The sequence below is a fragment of the Acinonyx jubatus genome, chromosome A3, assembly GCF_027475565.1.
Source record: "Acinonyx jubatus isolate Ajub_Pintada_27869175 chromosome A3, VMU_Ajub_asm_v1.0, whole genome shotgun sequence".
In the NCBI taxonomy this organism is placed as follows: Eukaryota; Metazoa; Chordata; class Mammalia; order Carnivora; family Felidae; genus Acinonyx; species Acinonyx jubatus.
The window spans coordinates 84,802,885-84,820,580 of record NC_069388.1 but is presented as its reverse complement, the minus strand read 5'-3'; the positions used below and the strand labels follow the sequence as shown (position 1 = coordinate 84,820,580).

Below are 17,696 nucleotides of genomic sequence, written 5' to 3'. Positions count from 1 at the left end.
TGTGAAGTTATTACAGGGTGTTCACTGCTTAATTCATACTTTAAGCCTTTTCTATAAAATTGTACAAAAGATGTTCTACATCATTGGATAATAAAAATTCAACCCACTATTATGTAGGGTCCTCAAAATATTTTGATGTTAATAAAAAGTTCTGTATGTAGAAAGTTGAGGAATCGCTTATCAAGAGTTATAACAGGTAGGAGAAACTGGCTTTCAGGGAGTAGTATGTGAAATGTTTCTCTATTTTGAGCTCATATAGAGGAATAAGGCACCTTGGAGTGGGTTTGCCATGAGGGGGGGACCTGTGCCTGGGAAAGTGAAGATGTTGCAGCCGTGTCTGATGAGCTCTTGCTGGTCCTTGAAAACCCAGGGGAGGGTGTGGATCTCTCTCTCTCACCAGACTATCCATATCCCTAGTAAGTCAATAAGGTGAACAGCCTCTGGCGTGTCGGAACAAGGTAGGAAGGATAAGAGAGTATATACTGTTAAGATGAAGATGGAAGCTTCAGTTCTGTAGGTGAGGATCTACTAAAAATTGAGGAAGAAAGCGGGAAGAGAAATGGGGATATGAGAATAGTTTAGATTCTAAGCTTTAGGATAATATCTGGAGAAGTTTGAAAGTTGGACCAGCAGTGAATTAACAGGGTTGGCCAGCAGTTGGGAGGGCCCCTACAGAAGTGGGCCTGAAATGGATGGACCTGAAGCGGATGAACTCTGCTGTAGGCCTGCTCGGCGACTCTGGAGTTAGAACACAGTGGGCCCAGAGGGGCTGGTTGTCAGGATGATGAAAAATTGTGGTCTGATGGGATTGGTTAGACAGAAGCGGGAGGGATGGAATGTTGGACGGTTTGCGGGCAGGAAGTGCGTGCTTTTTTTCCAGAAAGATGATGCCATAGGTAGGCTGTGAGGGAGTGTGTAATTAGAGATGTCAGGGTTTAAACAGTGCTTTGAGTTCCAGAGTGTTAAATGTGTAAGAGAGAAGTGTTACACGGAGCTCCTTCAAGCGGCAGCGTGTATTTACAACAAAGTTGGGGACACTTGAACCGGCATTTTTGTAAATAGGGAAAAGATTTTAAACACTTAAAAAGCACTACTAATTGAAATTCCTCATTTTGTCACTCTATATGTTATAATTTTTTCTTGGTGTTTTCAGGATTGTAGAAAATGTTATCTCAAATATTTCCTCTTTTAAAGGACTCTTACCTGTAGAGTGTGCCTCTGTGATTATAGTGCTGAATATGTTTTATGACAAGCATCAAGTTGATGTGTATGTTTAATTGTAACTATGAAGAATCAGAAAAACCTCAACCAGGAGGGAAATGATTAGGTGAAATAAATCTATTAGGGAGTAGTGTGCAGCCATTAAATAGAATAGGGTAGATGCGTATATACTGACATAAAAAGGTAGCCAACATCCTAAGTAAAAGAAACAGTATATATAAAGTCGTCACATTTATGTGTTAAAGAAGTGCCCTTTAAAGCTATGTACATCTAGTTTTATATATGTATAGCTAAAGGACTGTACATATACAGAGGTTCATAGCTGAAGGATTCAGACAGTTTGTATGGGATTAGCAGTGGATAGCTCCCTTGTATGGATATACACAATTTATCCTGTAGCATTTGTGTACTTTGAATCTTTAATGATGATTATGAATGGATTATAACTTTCAAAATGAAAGTTAAGTGGCATTGCAGATGGATTTTGATACAGAAAGTATAAAATTTAGAGAATGAATTTGAACACTTATCACTGGTAAATTATACTGTCTGAAGTCTCAAAATACTGAAGGTGTCAAGGGAAAAAACATGTAAAAGTATTCTCATTTATAAGGACATAAATTCAGCCAGGCATAGGAACTTTAATAATTTAATTAGTCAACTAAGTTACATTCAGTTTTCATTTCAGTACCGTTTAACAGCCTTTCAACCAAGTGTGTCTGTGACCCAGGTTGCATCTGAATATTTTGTTAAGCAGGGTGCTCATTAGTACTTTTATGTCATTGACTTTAAGTTGCAATTTTCGAAGAATGATCCCTGTAGGTGCAAGCATCCACTTCATTTAGGGGGATATTTATTTCAAGAATATTCCATTAATAAATAAGAAAACTTATACTTGGGAAGCACATGGTGATAATAGGAGAGGAAAATCTGTGCTCCATAAAACTAGTGTGTGTGGTATTGAAGCAGTTACCAAAGAGCAGTGGAGAGTTGATTTTTAGGCTTTTAGTAGTTAATCTAAAGTAGAACTGTTTGTGGGAGGTTTGAGAAGACAAGTCAAAGACCTGAAATGGGGCTCATTCTAGTGATTTCTATGCGAATAAGCACCATTTTGAGTTATGAATGCCTCCCTTGCGAACATGTCCTGTATGCCTGATTGACTGGTTATTTGCCATTTTATATTTTCCCAGCTACCCCATGAGTACACATAACCCACCAATGCCAGCAGGTGCACTTGTCTCGGGCCAGGAGTCCTGGCGAGGGGCTGGTCTGTAAAATTGACAGGTTCAGTCTCTTTTGTCTCTCATTTCTCTAAGCACGGATGACTTAGATTAATCCCCTCCCCTCTGTGTTTTCTTTTTCCAGCTCTGTTACTTTGATCTTAGAAAACTTTTCTACATACGTTGGTTGTCCTTTTCTTCCTTTCAATTCCTGCCTGGTTATGTATGGAGAAATGTTGCTCTGACTTCTTCCTCTATGCCTCGTCTTCTTTTCTTTGTTCCAAAAGTGAGCCCCAAAATGACAGTGATAATTACCGATAATAGTAGTGCTTCCTCTCAAGGAAAAAGCAGGTTTTGAATTGGAACACGATATGTAGTATTTTATTGAATTTAAGATGCCACTGATTGGGAAGTGCTCCATTATTATATAGATCACGAAGAAAGAGAATATGAATGTCTTAAAATCAGTGCTGTCAATATCTAAAGCCCTGAAAAGTATTCTGAAGATGCTTTCAGAATATGATAGGCTAGATGATCTGATTGTCTTTACTCGTGACAATCTTAACATCACTAATAAGGGACCTACGGACAGTATAAAATACGTACATTGTGAGTAATTCTTGCCCTCAAATTTTAACCTAACTCAATCAAGTCTTTAGATCTGTCTCCCAATCTACAGGAACTACAAGGAATAGAGGAATTGGTTAGATTCTTTCTAGCTTAAGCAATTAGACACAGCCAGAAGGTGAGACATTCAACAAGAAAATTGGCCTCAGCTTGCCAGTAAGTTGGTGTCTGGGGGGAAGACAGGGCAGTAGGGGAGACCATTCTGGATTCAGAGAGACTTTTGAGACAGAACAATCAAATATGAGATGTGGTTGGCATTCCTCATGCTGCTGTTTTTAAAATGTGGACTTCTGGTGCGCCTGGGTGGCTCAGTCGGTTGAGTGTTGGACTTTGACTCGGGACATGATCTCACGGGTTCATGCGTTTGAGCCCCGCGTCAGGCTCTGTGCTGACAGCTCAGAGCCTGGAGCCTGCTTCAGATTCTATGTCTCCCTCTCTCTCTGCCCCTCCCCCACTCATGCTCTGTCTCTCAGAAAAGAATAAATGGGGGCCCCTGGGTGGCCAGTTGGATAAGTGGTTGACTTTTGGTTTTGGCTCAGGTCATGACCTCATGGTTTGTGAGTTCAGGCCCCGAGTTGGGCTCTGCGCTCATGGTGCAAAACCTGCTTCAGATCCTCTGTCTCCCTCTTTCTGGCCCTGTCCTGCTCATGTGCTTGCTCTCTCTCTCTCTCTCTGTCTCTCTCAAATAAACATTAAAATTTTTTTTAAAAAGTGAATAAACATATAAAAATTAAAAAACAAATTTTAATGTGTATTTATTTTTAAGAGTGAGAGAGACAGCGTGAGCAGGGGAAGGGCAGAGAGAGAGGGAGACACAGAATCCGAAGCAGGCTCCAAGCTCCGAGCTGTAGCACAGAGCCCGACGCAGGGCTCAAACTCATGAGATGCTGACCTGAGCCAGAGTCGGATGCCTAACTGACTGAGCCACCCAGATGCCCCTAAAGAATTATTTTTAATGTAGACTTCCTTTACCTATGTTCTACTGCTTGTTTTCTTTTCTGGTTCAGTTCGCATTGTACTAGTCCTTTTTATTCTAATTTTGTTTTTTCCAAATAAGTACTCCTTTTTTTGTGAATTCTCAGTAGGTGTTAACATGTACCATAATAGTTGTTTATCTTTGGTAGTATCTGGTGAACAAAAGATTCCAGCCATTTTCCCTTAAGGAAATATCTTAGTCCATTTTTCCCTATTATTAAATTATTTAGGTTTTATTTTTCACATCTTTGATATTTATAAGTTGTTTATTGTTACTGATATTGATACCAGGATCATTGGATATAAGAAAAATTATTCCATCTATATAGTTTTGTAGGGTCCATGTGTTGCTTAAAGTATTTCGGAAAATGTTTTAAACAATGCTCAATATATAGGACATAAACCACGAATTTGTTGTTTGATTAATCTAAAATTTTTTTTTTAAGTTTATTTATTTATTTTTGAGAGAGAGTGTGAGCAGGGGAGGGGCAGAGAGAGAGGGAGAGAGAGGGGGAATCGCAAGCAGGCTCTGCATTGTCAGGACAGAGCCCGATGCGGGGCTCGAGCTCCCAAACCTTGAGATCATGACCTAAGCCAAAGTCAGACATTCAACCAGCTGAGCCATCCAGGCGCCCCTGATTGGTTCATTTTTTTAAGTTAAATTTTACCTGACAAAGTGGCAGTGATGGAAGATATGTGACTAGCTTTATAAGCTTTGCAAAAACTAAACATTTATTTGCTTTAGTCTTTTATATTAATGAGAAATACCCCTTTATAAATGTTTCACCACCTTTCAATAATTTGAAGTGAGAATTTTTCTTTTTTTCTTTCTTTGTTTCTTTGTTTCTCTCTTTCTTATTTCTTTATTTCTTATTTATTTTAAAGTTTAGAGAGAGAGTGCATGTGCACTGGGGAGGGGCAGAGAGAGAGGGAGAGAGAGAATCCCAAGCAGGCTCCACCCTGTCAGCACAGAGACTGATGGGGTTGGAACCCACAAACCGTGAGATCGTGACCTGAGCCAAAATCAAGAATTGGATGCTTAACCAACTGAGCCACCCATGTGCCTCTCTTTTTTAAAGATGACTCTAGCTTCATATTTCTGCACATCTTAGACATAATTATGCAGATGAAGATTTTGTCATAATTGTGTCAATTTTGTTTCATTAGTCAAATTTTTTATTAAATATTTGTTCATTTGCAGGTATATTTGCTTACTTAAACTACCATGTTCCTCGCACAAGACGAGAAATCTTGGAGACCCTAATCAAAGGCCTTCAGAGACTGGAGTACAGAGGCTATGATTCTGCTGGTATTTCCTTTTAAAAAAATATTAATAGGTTCTACATGATTCTTGAATCTATATAAAGAGGTTTTATTTGTTGCCTAGATTCTTTAGTAATGTTTATTTTCGAGTAAACATAAAAAGAATTTTTATCTTTTATTATGTTCAAAGGGTTTATTCATGCAATTTCAACAGTATTACCATTTATATTACTTCTTATGGATATTTTCCTTTATTGAGAATGTTACTATAAAAACATAAATCACCTGAGGCATGTTCATGGTAGAACAAAGTTCTTGAAGGCCTTACTTTATAAATTATCTTTTTTCTTTCTTGTAACTTTAATTTCTTTTTCTCTAAGGATTCCCTGCTCTTCGCATATAAACTTGTCTGAGATTCTTCCACCTTAAATAAATGGCAAAGCAAATAAAAATACCTTTTTGTCAGCTTAATGGTGTATTCTAGCTCCTTTCCTTAACCATGTTAGGGGTCCCCAAGACCACCTCCCAAGGAGGACTCAGCGTATAGTTGTACTCATGACTAGGATTTATTCCAACAAGAGAATCCAGAGCAAAATCAGCAAGGAGAAAAGACACATGGGGTGAAGTCTGGAGGATATGAGGCACAACTTTTGAGCGTTCTCTCCTGTTGGAGTCCCACATTGTGCACTTAATTCAGCCAGCTGTGATAACGTTGTGAAATGTGTATCACTGAAACCACTCAGTGCCCAAGCTTTTATTTGAGGCTGCTCGCATAGATCCCATCTGCCTAACACGTACCACAATTCTGGACTCCCAGAGTGGAAGCAGATGTTCAGTATAAGCCACATTGTTTGCAGTTAATAAGGTGCAGTAAACCATTCTTTATCAATTAGGTAACCCTCCTGAAATCCCAGGTTCCCAGATGCCAGCCAAGGGCCAACTTTGCAGGCAGACCTTTCTAAGGAAAGCGGTGTCAGGCTTGCTCTGTTAAGCCTTTTCTGTACCTTTGACATTGCCGAATGTAATGGGCACTTACTTTCCATAACTTCCTCAGTTAATAGAAAGTGAATTCCTCAGCTCCTTTGTTCATAAAATTCTCTCCTTCCTTAGCTTTTGGATAACACATATTCTCTTCTTAATATGCTGGTTCTTTTGTTTGCTTTGAGGGCTACTTTTCTTCCACCTTTGCTTAAATATTAATGTTCCTTAAGATTCTTTCCTACGCCCATTTTTCTTACTTTGTATCGTCATGGGTGAGCTCTGACTTCATCAGCCTCCCATATGTTGATGATGAATAACCCACATGTATTTCCCAAGCTGCAGACATGTATTTCCAGTTGCCTCTTAGAATTTTCTTCCTGGATAAACCATGATACTATAAACTTTGCATGCCCAAAAGTGAAATGAACATACTCCCCACGCTGTTCTTTCTGTATTCCTTTTATCAGCAATCATTCAACAAGTCCTGTGAGCCTAGAAGGTATCCCAGACCCAGCCTGCCTTCTCAACATTGCATCCAGCCAGTTCTACCTTCAGTATCACTGATCTCTGTCTTCATCACCACTGTTTGGTTCAGGGCCTCCTCACTTTTGCTTTCCTGTAGCTATCATCTTCTGACAGCTGTTCCTCCCTTTCAGTCTACTCTGTTTCCAAAGAGAGTCTTCTAAACATTTTTGGTTTCTCTACTTAAAACTACTCCATACTTTTTTAGTACCTTTGGGTAACTTTTTCAAATTCTTTAGAAACTTAAGTAGAATTTCGAGGAATGTGTTCCCTGATTGTCCTTGTGTATTTTGCTTCTGAGGTAGGTGCTGATCTTCTGGGTTTCTCCATGGTGCTCAGGGTGCCACCCAAACTATAGTCCTTCCCCCCCCCCCCAATCTGTGGTACTTGTATCATATAATCCAAACCCACACTGTATTGTAATGATTTGTTCCCTCTCTTCTGAGTAGACCCATTAGAAATTTGAAGATAAAAATTGAATTAATTTCATTTTTGTTTCTAGCAGCTATCATGTTTCTTGACATATAATAGGTTTTCAGTACATGTGAATTGATGAACAAATGAATTAATTAGATGAAAAAATAATTTGTAATTAAAAGTTGTGTCTCACGATGATAATCTAAGTTTCTAAATCTAGCTTTTCTGCCTCTTGATGATTTAGGTGTGGGAGTTGATGGAGGCAATGACAAGGATTGGGAAGCCAATGCCTGCAAGATCCAGCTCATTAAGAAGAAAGGGAAAGTTAAGGCACTGGATGAAGAAGTTCACAGTAATGTACTTAGTTTGAATTTTGTCCCCTCTCCCCTCCCTTTGTTTCCTTCTCCCTCTCCTAACAAATTCCCTTTCCATATTTGGGGTACATTTAAGAAAAGTGATGTTTAAAGTGGAAGGAAGGGAAGAAAAGTAGTTTTGTTATTATCTCTGCTAGTGTGTAGTATACCTTAGCTTCAAAAATGACCATATTAACTAGGGGAGGAAATTAGCTAGGTACATTGTGTTCACAGCAAGCTCAGTATCCGAAAATGAAGGAACCACCATCCCTGAGGAAGGCCTTTCATAGCAAAGGTATTTTTAGTGGTGCACTTATTCTAGTGTCTTCACTTTGGAGTACATGCCTAGTTTGGACATACAGTCAGTCTGGATGTTGCCCTTTTTAGTAGGTCTGCTATAATTAGGTAACTATCATGTTTTCTTTCAGATTTTCTTACTTCCCTGGTATAAAGTAGTTGCCCAGAGATACATGCTGCATTAAAGAGGATATACTTCTCAATATGTAGTTCATAACATTATGCTTAAACATTTTAATTTTTCACAGGAAACTTCAAAACAAAACGAAAGCTTTGAAGTAAATTGGAAAAAAAAAACATTAAAAAAAATCTTCCACAAACCCCAGGAAGCAGTAGGTTTTTTATGTACCTGCTCAAATGGATGTCATGATAAAGGAGTGCAGGTAGAAGAGGAGAATGATAGACTTAGTCACTTTTTTTTTTCCACATAAGCCAAACATTTAGCCTTGTAGTACTTGTTTAACAAATTAGATCAATACTTATGTTGCATGTATTGTGGGTAAGATTAGTTTAGGGATGAGGCAGGCACCCAAATAACTATACTTCAAAAACTGTAGTATAACTATTCGGTCTACTGTGTGTACCTGTATACCAGGCTGATTATATAGTTTCCATAGGAGAGAACAAACAAATTGCTTAAGGATTCAGGGGAGAGCTAGGTCCCACTTGAAGTTGGGCACTGTTGGAGAGACTTGGGATGTATAAGGAATGCCTACTGATTCTATGTGGGCAAAGAGGGTGAGAAGGGAGGACCTTCTGAATAGAAGAGCGTCGGCAAAGATAAGAAATAGGGAAGCCAAATTTGATGGAATGGTCCTTTCACTCTACATTATAGGTAGTTGAGTGTGGGAGGCTGGAAGGCAGATTGTGACCAGAATCACCATTTTTGTATAACAGCATATTGAGACTTGCCACCTCCTGAAGGAAAGTCAGAAAGAGAGTGGAGGATTGGGAACTTGCAGACATTGCGGGTGAATTTGTAACTGATAAATCACTTTGGAGAGGAAGCTGGCAGTATCTAAATGGAGATGCCTATACCCTGTGACCAAGTGCTTCCATTCTTGGACGTATACTTGAAACTCTATGGATAAGGAGATAGGACAAGATTCATTGCAGCAAAATGGAGAAACAACCTAAATGTCTACCAGTAAGACAACAGGAGACTAAGTTGTATGTGGTATAGTGAATGAACACATGTAGCTTTTGAAAGGAGTATACTGGATCTGGTTCTGCATATGGGAACATGGATAGGTTGTGGGAACCTAATGTTGAGTGAAAAAATGAAAAAAGCATCCTTAGAGATGTGTAAAGTTAGTACCATTTAAAAAACAAAAGAATACTATCATTTGTGGACACATGTTACTGTCTCTATTAGATGTACAAAGGCGCAGGTGGAGAAGTGCTCCATTAACCTGAGAATTCCCTGGGGAGGAATGGGATGGGGCCAGGGCATAAAGGAGGCACCAATTGCATTTTTTATGTTTTAGATCTTAAAAAAATCTAGAGCACAAATGGTTAGACGTTAACATTTGTTAACTCTGGGGGTGGGTATTTGGATGTTTATGGTATTCACCTTGTTACTTGTAGCAAGTTTCAGTTTTTGACCCGTTAAGACAAAAGAGAAAGGAAGTCATTTCAGAGAAGGCCATTAGATTGGTTATCAGTAACTTCTGACTTCAATAGTAATAGATAACATTTATTATTGGTGTGTCCCAGACATTCCACTGAGTGCCTTACTAGTGCTTAGTATAACCCATGAAGTAGGTAAAACTATCATCTTCATTTTGTAGATGAGGAAATTGAAACACAGGAGTAAGTACTGTCATAGAGAGTAGGTGCTGTCATTAGATGGTGTCGATAGTAAAGGCAGTGAGATTTGGTGGCAAAAGAAGGCTGTTATTCTAGGACGTGATAAAAATTTAAGGTTGTTTTACATTTTACATCATGAGATATAAAGCACGAATGGCTATATGTTAACATTTGTTATCTCTGGATGTCATCAGACTTGGGTTCCAATCCTGTTTCTGCTTCCTATTAGCTATGACCTAGGGCAGGTTCTCTGTCCTCTTAGAGCCTCAGTTTCTTTATAAAATGGGGACAGTAGTACCTAATAGAGCATTGTGAGGATTCAGTAACAAAATGAATACTTCTTGAGTGCTTACTATATTCTAGCCATTGTGCTAGGTCTTGATGACACAGTAGAGAACAAGATAGGCAGACTCCTTGGCTCAGTGGGACTTACTGTCTAGTGAGATGGCCAGACAACAAACAAATATATAATGTTAGGTAGTGATAGGTGCTGTGAGGAGAAAATACAGTAGAGGTGACATTTGAGCAGAGACCACATTATTTTCTGAAGGCGGGAGATTTTAGGCAGAAGGAACACCAAGTGCAAAGACTCAATGTGGGCTGAAAGTCAGTGGGCTAGCCAGTGAGGGGGAGAGTGGCACGAGATGAGCTGGAGAGGTGACTGAGGGCTAGGTCATATGGGGTCTTAAGAATGATGGACTTTACTACATATGCCATGGGAAACTATCAGAAAATTTTGCATAGGGGATTGACATGATTTAACGGGGTCACTTTGGTTAGTGTGCAGACTAGATTGTACAAAGGAAAATTGGACATCGGGAGACCAGTTAGAATTCTGTTGAAGGAGTTTGGTTGGTGGTTGCTTGGGTCATATTGATAGGGATAGAGTGATGAGAAGTTGTTAGTATCTAGCATCAAGTAAGTTCTCAGTAAATGGTAGCTGTTGTTATTTGTAAAAGATGTATTGAGAGCTTTGATGTGTAATTGTAGAGGGGTGGAGAGAATGAGAATGTAAAGGTAAGTAGGGGCCAGATGGTGAAGGGCGTTGTATCCCATGGAAAGGTACTGGGACTTTATCTTGTGAGAAAATGGCTCTCTGGTTCCATGTTAAATTTGAGGATCTTTTTATAAATCCCTGTGACCAGGTTTAAGATGATTGAAATGGGTAGCTAGGGATGCAGACCACTTTTTAAGCAATGGAAATCTGTTCAAGGATTTTAAGCGTTGTTTCCTGATCAGATTTGTGTTTTAAAAGGACTCCTGATTAGCCAGTATCAAAACCACAAAGACTGCTAAAGTAAAATGCATGACTTTTCTATTTGAGACTTCTGAGCAGTTTGCTCTTCTTTTTTAAAAAAAAAAAATTTTTTTTAATGTGTATTTTTGAGAGAGTGAGAGAGAGACTGAGCATGAGCGGGGGAGGGGCAGAGAGAGAAAGGGAGACACAGAATTCAAAGCAGGCTCCAGGTTCTGAGCTGTCAGCACAGAGCCTGACATGGGGCTCTAACTCACAAACCGTGATATCATGACCTGAGCCAAAGTTGGACGCTTAACTGACTGAGCCACCCAGCCGCCCCAATGTTTCTTTGTTTTTGAGAGATAGAGAGGGAGGGAGAGAGTGAGTGCACAAGCAGGGGAAGGGCAGAGAGAGGGAGAAACAGAATCTGAAGCAGGCTCCAGGCTTCAGCTGTCAGCACAGAGCCCAAGCAGGGCTCAAACCCACAGACTTCGAGATCATGACCTGAGCTGAAGTTAGATGCTTAACCAACTGAGCCACCCAGGTGTCCTGTAATAATTAGTTTAAATATAGATTCTAGCATTATCTCTACAGCATGATTTAATATTGGAATTTTTCATTTTATATTCTTCAGAGCAACAGGATATGGATTTGGATATAGAATTTGATGTACATCTTGGAATAGCTCATACCCGTTGGGCAACACATGGAGAACCCAATCCTGTCAATAGCCATCCCCAGCGCTCTGATAAAAATAATGGTATGAACACATTCTGCATGCTTTGGAATGATTACAGAGGGATGGCTACTGGGAGAATGAAGACTCTTATGTTTTCATTATTTTAATTTTTTTTTAATCTGGAAAGTTTCGGACATAATCAGAAGTAGACGGTATGTAGAACCTGATGTATCTGTTACCCAGCTTTAACATTTATCAATACAAAATCAGTTCTATTTCTCTATATTCCTCCACTCAGATTATTTTGGAAGTTCTCCCTTTCTCTCCCTTTCCCTTGCAGTTTACTGTGTTGTTTGTCCTGTAGAGTTTCCTGCAGTCTAGATCTTGCTATTTGTATGCATCCCATGGTGTCATTTAACATGTTTCTCTGCCCCTTCTATTTACTATAAATTGGTATGGTATTGATTTACGTGTGGAGGTATATAACGTTTAGGCATTTTTCTCTTTGTATTAGTGGCCATAGATCATTGCCAACATTAATTATTTCTTTAGGGATTTGTAAAATGGTGATAGTCAAATACTGTCATTCATTTTTCACTTATCTCAAATACTTCTATAAAAAGAAACTTCTCCATATCAACTGCTTAGTTACCCAGAGTTACAGATTATATACGAGAGACAGGATAAATATTTGATATTTTCACTTTACCATTTTTCAAAGATGAAGTGGTTCTCATGTTCTAAGATAAATGAGTTTCTTTTTATTATTATAAACTCAGATTTAAAATATTGCATTTTTTAAAAACACGGAAGTAATAATGTATATTGATGTACAAATTTTCCCATCTTTGGCCTTTGGAGCTAATTTAGGTTGGTTCCTGAGTCCTTTTGACATGACACCAGTAGGCTTAACAGTCTTTGTTATTTTTTGGTAGGTTGAGATGTTTCAGGTTCATCTAATTTTGCCCCAGACTTGGAATCAGCCATTTCTCTAAGGACCCTTAGTTCCTTTTAGTGGAAATGGTATATAAAGACTAGAAACCAGGTGCTTATTAGAAGTGCTCATGCACCTAGGCCTTTTAGGTGGACATAGCTCTGTGGGTGGGTGCGTGCATGTAGAAGTTGAAAGATAAAACACGGCATAATATTACACTAACACTTCCTATTCACATCCAACGCTGGAAGGTTTTTACTTGACCTCCTTGCTCTGATAGATTTCTTTCCGATCACACCTAAAAACTCCATTCTTACCACCTGCAACATAACTTATTTGATTTATTATGTCATCTACATACAATGGAATCCTAATACCAACACCATAAGTATGTTTACTGTTCTTTGTTAATTTTTTGTTAGTATTTTTGTCCTTAGAGTGTATCTCTTTAGAAATATATAATCAAATTACTGTGTTTCGAGTCACTTGGAATAATTCTCTGTGGTCGTGGTATAATCAGATACATTATGTTGATATGTTTTATTTTAATTTTTAGGGATTGACCATCTTTAAAAATTAATTTTATTTCGAACTATGTGCATAATTCTGAAGTCATATCAATAAAATAAGTCATATTAAAAGAAGTCTAATTTGTATGCTATTTCCTCATCCTTATTCCTTATCTGTAGATAACCATTTAACACATTTTTTAGTCCTTAAAAAAAATTTTTTTTAATGTTTATTTTATTTCTGAGAGAGAGAGAGGGAGAGAGAGCATGAGCAGGGGAGGGGCAGAGAGAGAGGGAGACACAGAATCCGAAGCAGGCTCCAGACTCCAGGCTCCAAGCTGTCAGCACAGAGCCCAAGGCCGGGCTTGAGCTTTAGGGCTTTGTATCTAGCAGTCAGCTGTTTATGATTCTGTGTTCCAGCAATAAAATGTTTTTCTTAGATTTATTTTTGTAGTATCATTTGGTGGTATCTTTTTTCACTTAAAAATCTAGTGAAAAATGTGTATTATTTGATTTGTAATTAATTTAATTCAAGCTCATTTAATATCAGCCCCAAATGTCAGATCTTTAAGTATATTTAAAAACATTTTGATAATTTAGTATTCTAATTTTACAATTGTTTTTTGTTTTAAGTAGCCTCCATGCCCAATTTGGAGCTTGAACTCATGACCCTGAGGTCGAGAGTCACATGCTCTAGCAATGAGCCAGCCAGATGCCCCAGTATTCTAATTTTAAAGAATAATTTTTAAGAATTTTAAATAAAAATCCATATTAGTGGTCTTTACATACACTGTTGAGGGCTATAAATATTGCCAACTCCTCTAATCAAGAAGATGAAAATTATCCTGCCACATATGTATTTGATCTTGGAATGCTGTTTTAACATTTATTTGACATTTTAAGAATTGTCTGGATCTCAGACAATAGTCTGAGTGAAATAGTGAAAAATACTATAGATCTAGATAGCTGATCTTTCTTTTTTCTTTTTTAATTAAACATTTATTTTTATTTTGAGAGAGAGAGAGAGAGGGGAGAGAGAGAGAGAGAGAGAGAGAGGAGCATGTGCCAGGGAGAGGGGCAGATTGGGGGAGAATGGGGAAGAATGAATCCCAGGCAGCCTCCGTGGTCAGGATAGCTGGTTTTTCTTATTCTTTAACTTCAGTTCTTAAGCTCATTTAATGTAAATCAAGTAATTGTTTTAGTTTGAAAGTCTTTCTCTTTAAATTTAGGAATTTTTTATGCAGAAGAATGAATGAACAAAGAAGTGAAAATAATAGTTGTATTGGTCACCTTTTTGTTTTGCAAATGAAGAAACCCCAGTAAATTTACCCCTTTCTTAGGGTGGGATTAGATTAGTAGTTTAGCCACAAATGAAATTGATGTCTCTAGACCCCAGTTTATTATATTCTATACTGGATAGTCTGTATCCACCTCTCTAGCACAGTGTGCTTCCACTAAACCACGTAAATAATGCTGCTGATCTACTCAAGGATAATCTGATAATGAAAAGTAGAAGATACTTGATTACACCTGGAATTCTAGCATGTGGCTTGATAGTTGTGGCTGTTGATAGTGTTTACTAGACCTGTAATTTTTTATCATCAATACTTTTTATCTCTTTTAGAATTTATTGTTATTCACAATGGAATTATCACCAACTACAAAGACTTGAAAAAGTTTTTGGTAAGTAAAGTAACTTGAAAAGACCAGGCTTTGAGAGCAGTGAGTTTATTTGTTGGGGTTGCAGCAGCACCATCTCGGTATGATCAAGTAATTCCCAAGATGGCTACAAGGGTTTGGTGGCTTACTGGACTTTTCTTTGTGATAGTGGAATATTTTTGTTTCTTATGTGAATGACAAATAATTACTTTACAAATAATTACTTTAAAAATAATTATTTTATTTTTTAATTTTTTTTCAGTGTTTATTTGAGAGAGAGAGAGAGAGAGAGAGACAGAGCATGAGAGACAGGGGAAGGGGCAGAGAGAGAGAGAGACACAGAATGCGAAGCAGGCTTCAGGTTTTGAGTTGTCAGCACAGAGCCCGATGCAGGGCTCAGACTCACAAACTGTAAGATCATGACCTGAACCGAAGTCAGATGCTTAACTGACTGAGCTACCCTAGTGCCCCATTGTTTGGCATTTTTAAAAGCTTCAGGGTATATAAGAAGAATTAGGACAGATTAAATGAAGGTTCTATGCCCTAAATAGCCATGTACTGTATAATATTGTTCATGATGATGACCTTCATGAGTGCCTCTTGGGGCTGTCCAGTTGAACTTTTCTGCAGTGTTAGAAGCCTGTATCTGAGCTATCCAATGTAGTAGCCACTGTCCACATGTGGTTATTGAGCTGGTATGACTGAAGATCCAAATTTAAAATGTTACTTCATTTTAATCAGTTAAAAAAAATTTTTTTAATGTTTATTTTTGAGGGAGAGAGAGAGAGAGAGAGAGAGAGTGAGGGAGGGAGGGGTAGAGAGGGAGACAGAGTATCCGAGGACAGTTCTGAGCTGTCAGCTCAGAGCCCTACATGGGGCTGGAACCCATGAACTGTGAGGTCATGACCTGAGCCAAAGTCAGAAGCTCAGTTGACTGAGCCACCATGCACCCCTCATTTTAATTAGTTTAAATTTAAATAGCCACATATAGCTAATGGCTATTGTATTGGATAGTGTGGTATCATTACCCAAGAAAGAATCATTATATTCATTATGGAATTATTGTTTTGTGGGTGTTATATATTCCAAAATATTTTAATTATTTAAAATTTAATTATATAAAATTAAAGTTATTATTTAAAATTATTTAATTATTTAAAATCTCGGGGCGCCTGGGTGGCTCAGTCAGTTAAGCGTCCGACTTCCCCTCAGGTCATGATCTCGCAGTCCGTGAGTTCGAGCCCCGCCTCAGGCTCTGGGCTGATGGCTCAGAGCCTGGAGCCTGCTTCCGATTCTGTTTCCCTCTCTCTCTGCCCCTCCCCTGTTCATGCTCTGTCTCTCTCTGTCTCAAAAATAAATAAACGTTAAAAAAAAAATTAAAAAAAAAAATCTCAAAAATTATTTTGAGAGAGCAGGAGCAGGGGGAGAGAGAAAATCGAAAGAGAATCTAACAGTGTGGAGCCTGATGTGGGGCTCAGTCTCATGAACTGTGAGATCACGACCTGAGTCGAAATCAAGAGTTGGAAGCTTAACTGGCCACCTGGGTGCCCCTATAATTTTCTTAATTTATATGTGGCATATATAAGTATATATAATTAAAAGCACATATTCAGTTGCACAAAATACTTCACTATTTTGGGTTTGCTATACTTAGATGGTGACCTTCATTTGAACAATGGATAATGGGAAATGGTGGTCAAAAAATATTAGAAGTTGGTTAGTGAAATTTTTGAGGAAAAAAATTCTGTAGAAAAGATTTGGATATCATGAACATTTTCTTAAATGTGTCAATTTTTTTCCTTTCTAATTACAGGAAAGCAAAGGCTATGATTTTGAATCTGAAACAGACACAGAGACAATTGCCAAGCTTGTTAAGTACATGTATGACAACCGGGAAAGTCAAGACATCAGTTTTACTACGTTGGTGGAGAGAGTTATCCAACAATTGGTATTAAACCACACTTTTTTCTTTAAGATGGCTTTAACCATAATCCCTAGATCAAGAGTCGTATGCTCTGCAGACTGATCCAGTGAGGTGCTCCTAAACTATAAGTTTTAAGTTTTTAAAAAATGTATTTGTTTATTTATTTTGAGAGAGCGAGGAGAGAGAGAGTAAGCTCAGGAGAGGGACAGAGAGAGAGGGAAGAGAATCCCAAGCAGGCTCTGTGCTATGAGCACAAAGCCCAATGCGGGGCTCTATCTCAACAAACGGTGAGGTCATGATCTGAGCCAAAATCAAGAGTTGGACGCCCCTAAACCATGCTTTTTAAGATTATCGCCAACATTATCACAAACTCTTAAGATAAGCAGGAACTGTGCTAATTTCTTAAGTATTTTTGGCTTTTATTTCCCATATATATATTACTATTCAACTCGAGAATGTTTTTTGTTTTTTTTTTAAAGTTTATTTATTTTGAGAGAGAGAGAGAGGCACAGAGAGAATGGAGACAGAGAATCCCAAGCAGGTTCCACTGTCATCGCAGAGCCCAACATGGGGCTTGATCTCAACGAACCATGAGATCATGTCCTGAGCCGAGATCAAAAGTCAGACACTTAACTGACTGAGCCACCGCAGGTGCTCTTCAACTTGAATAATTTCGAGGGACTCTGACCAACCACTCCCTTCCCACACACTTAAAACTCTCTACTTTTTCAGTAGTTTGTGTCATGAGAATTAAAAATAATCCAAAATCAAAGAGTTTTTCTAAAAACACACGAACCCATAGATACCACACACAAACATGTACACAATAGATGCATTCAGGGGTTCATCACTTTCTTCCTACTCACTCAGATGTTCTTCTCAGTCAGTAACTTAGCACAAGGGTAGCTTCAGTGAAATGCACACTCTGTTCTGGTATAATGTCTGCATGTCTCTAAGCCAGTATAGTCAATTCTGTGTTTTTCCTTATGGGGATTTTTCCTTGGCCTTGTAACACTATAGAAAAGTATTTCCCAGCTTAAGAAAAAAAAAAAAATGGCATTCTTTTTGA

At 38.3% G+C, this 17,696-nt stretch overlaps 1 protein-coding gene across 4 annotated transcripts in view; it reads left to right on the top strand.

Moving 5' to 3' along the window:
- GFPT1 (glutamine--fructose-6-phosphate transaminase 1) overlaps positions 1–17,696 on the top strand; it is a 56,108-nt gene that overhangs the window by 5,307 nt on the left and 33,105 nt on the right. For all 4 annotated transcript variants that reach the window (XM_027072298.2, XM_027072299.2, XM_053200702.1 and 1 more), the window contains exons 2-6: positions 5,245–5,352; positions 7,471–7,578; positions 11,557–11,682; positions 14,669–14,727; positions 16,517–16,651. In XM_027072298.2, coding sequence (XP_026928099.1) covers positions 5,245–5,352; positions 7,471–7,578; positions 11,557–11,682; positions 14,669–14,727; positions 16,517–16,651 — 536 coding nt within the window. The remainder of the gene's footprint in view (positions 1–5,244; positions 5,353–7,470; positions 7,579–11,556; positions 11,683–14,668; positions 14,728–16,516; positions 16,652–17,696) is intronic.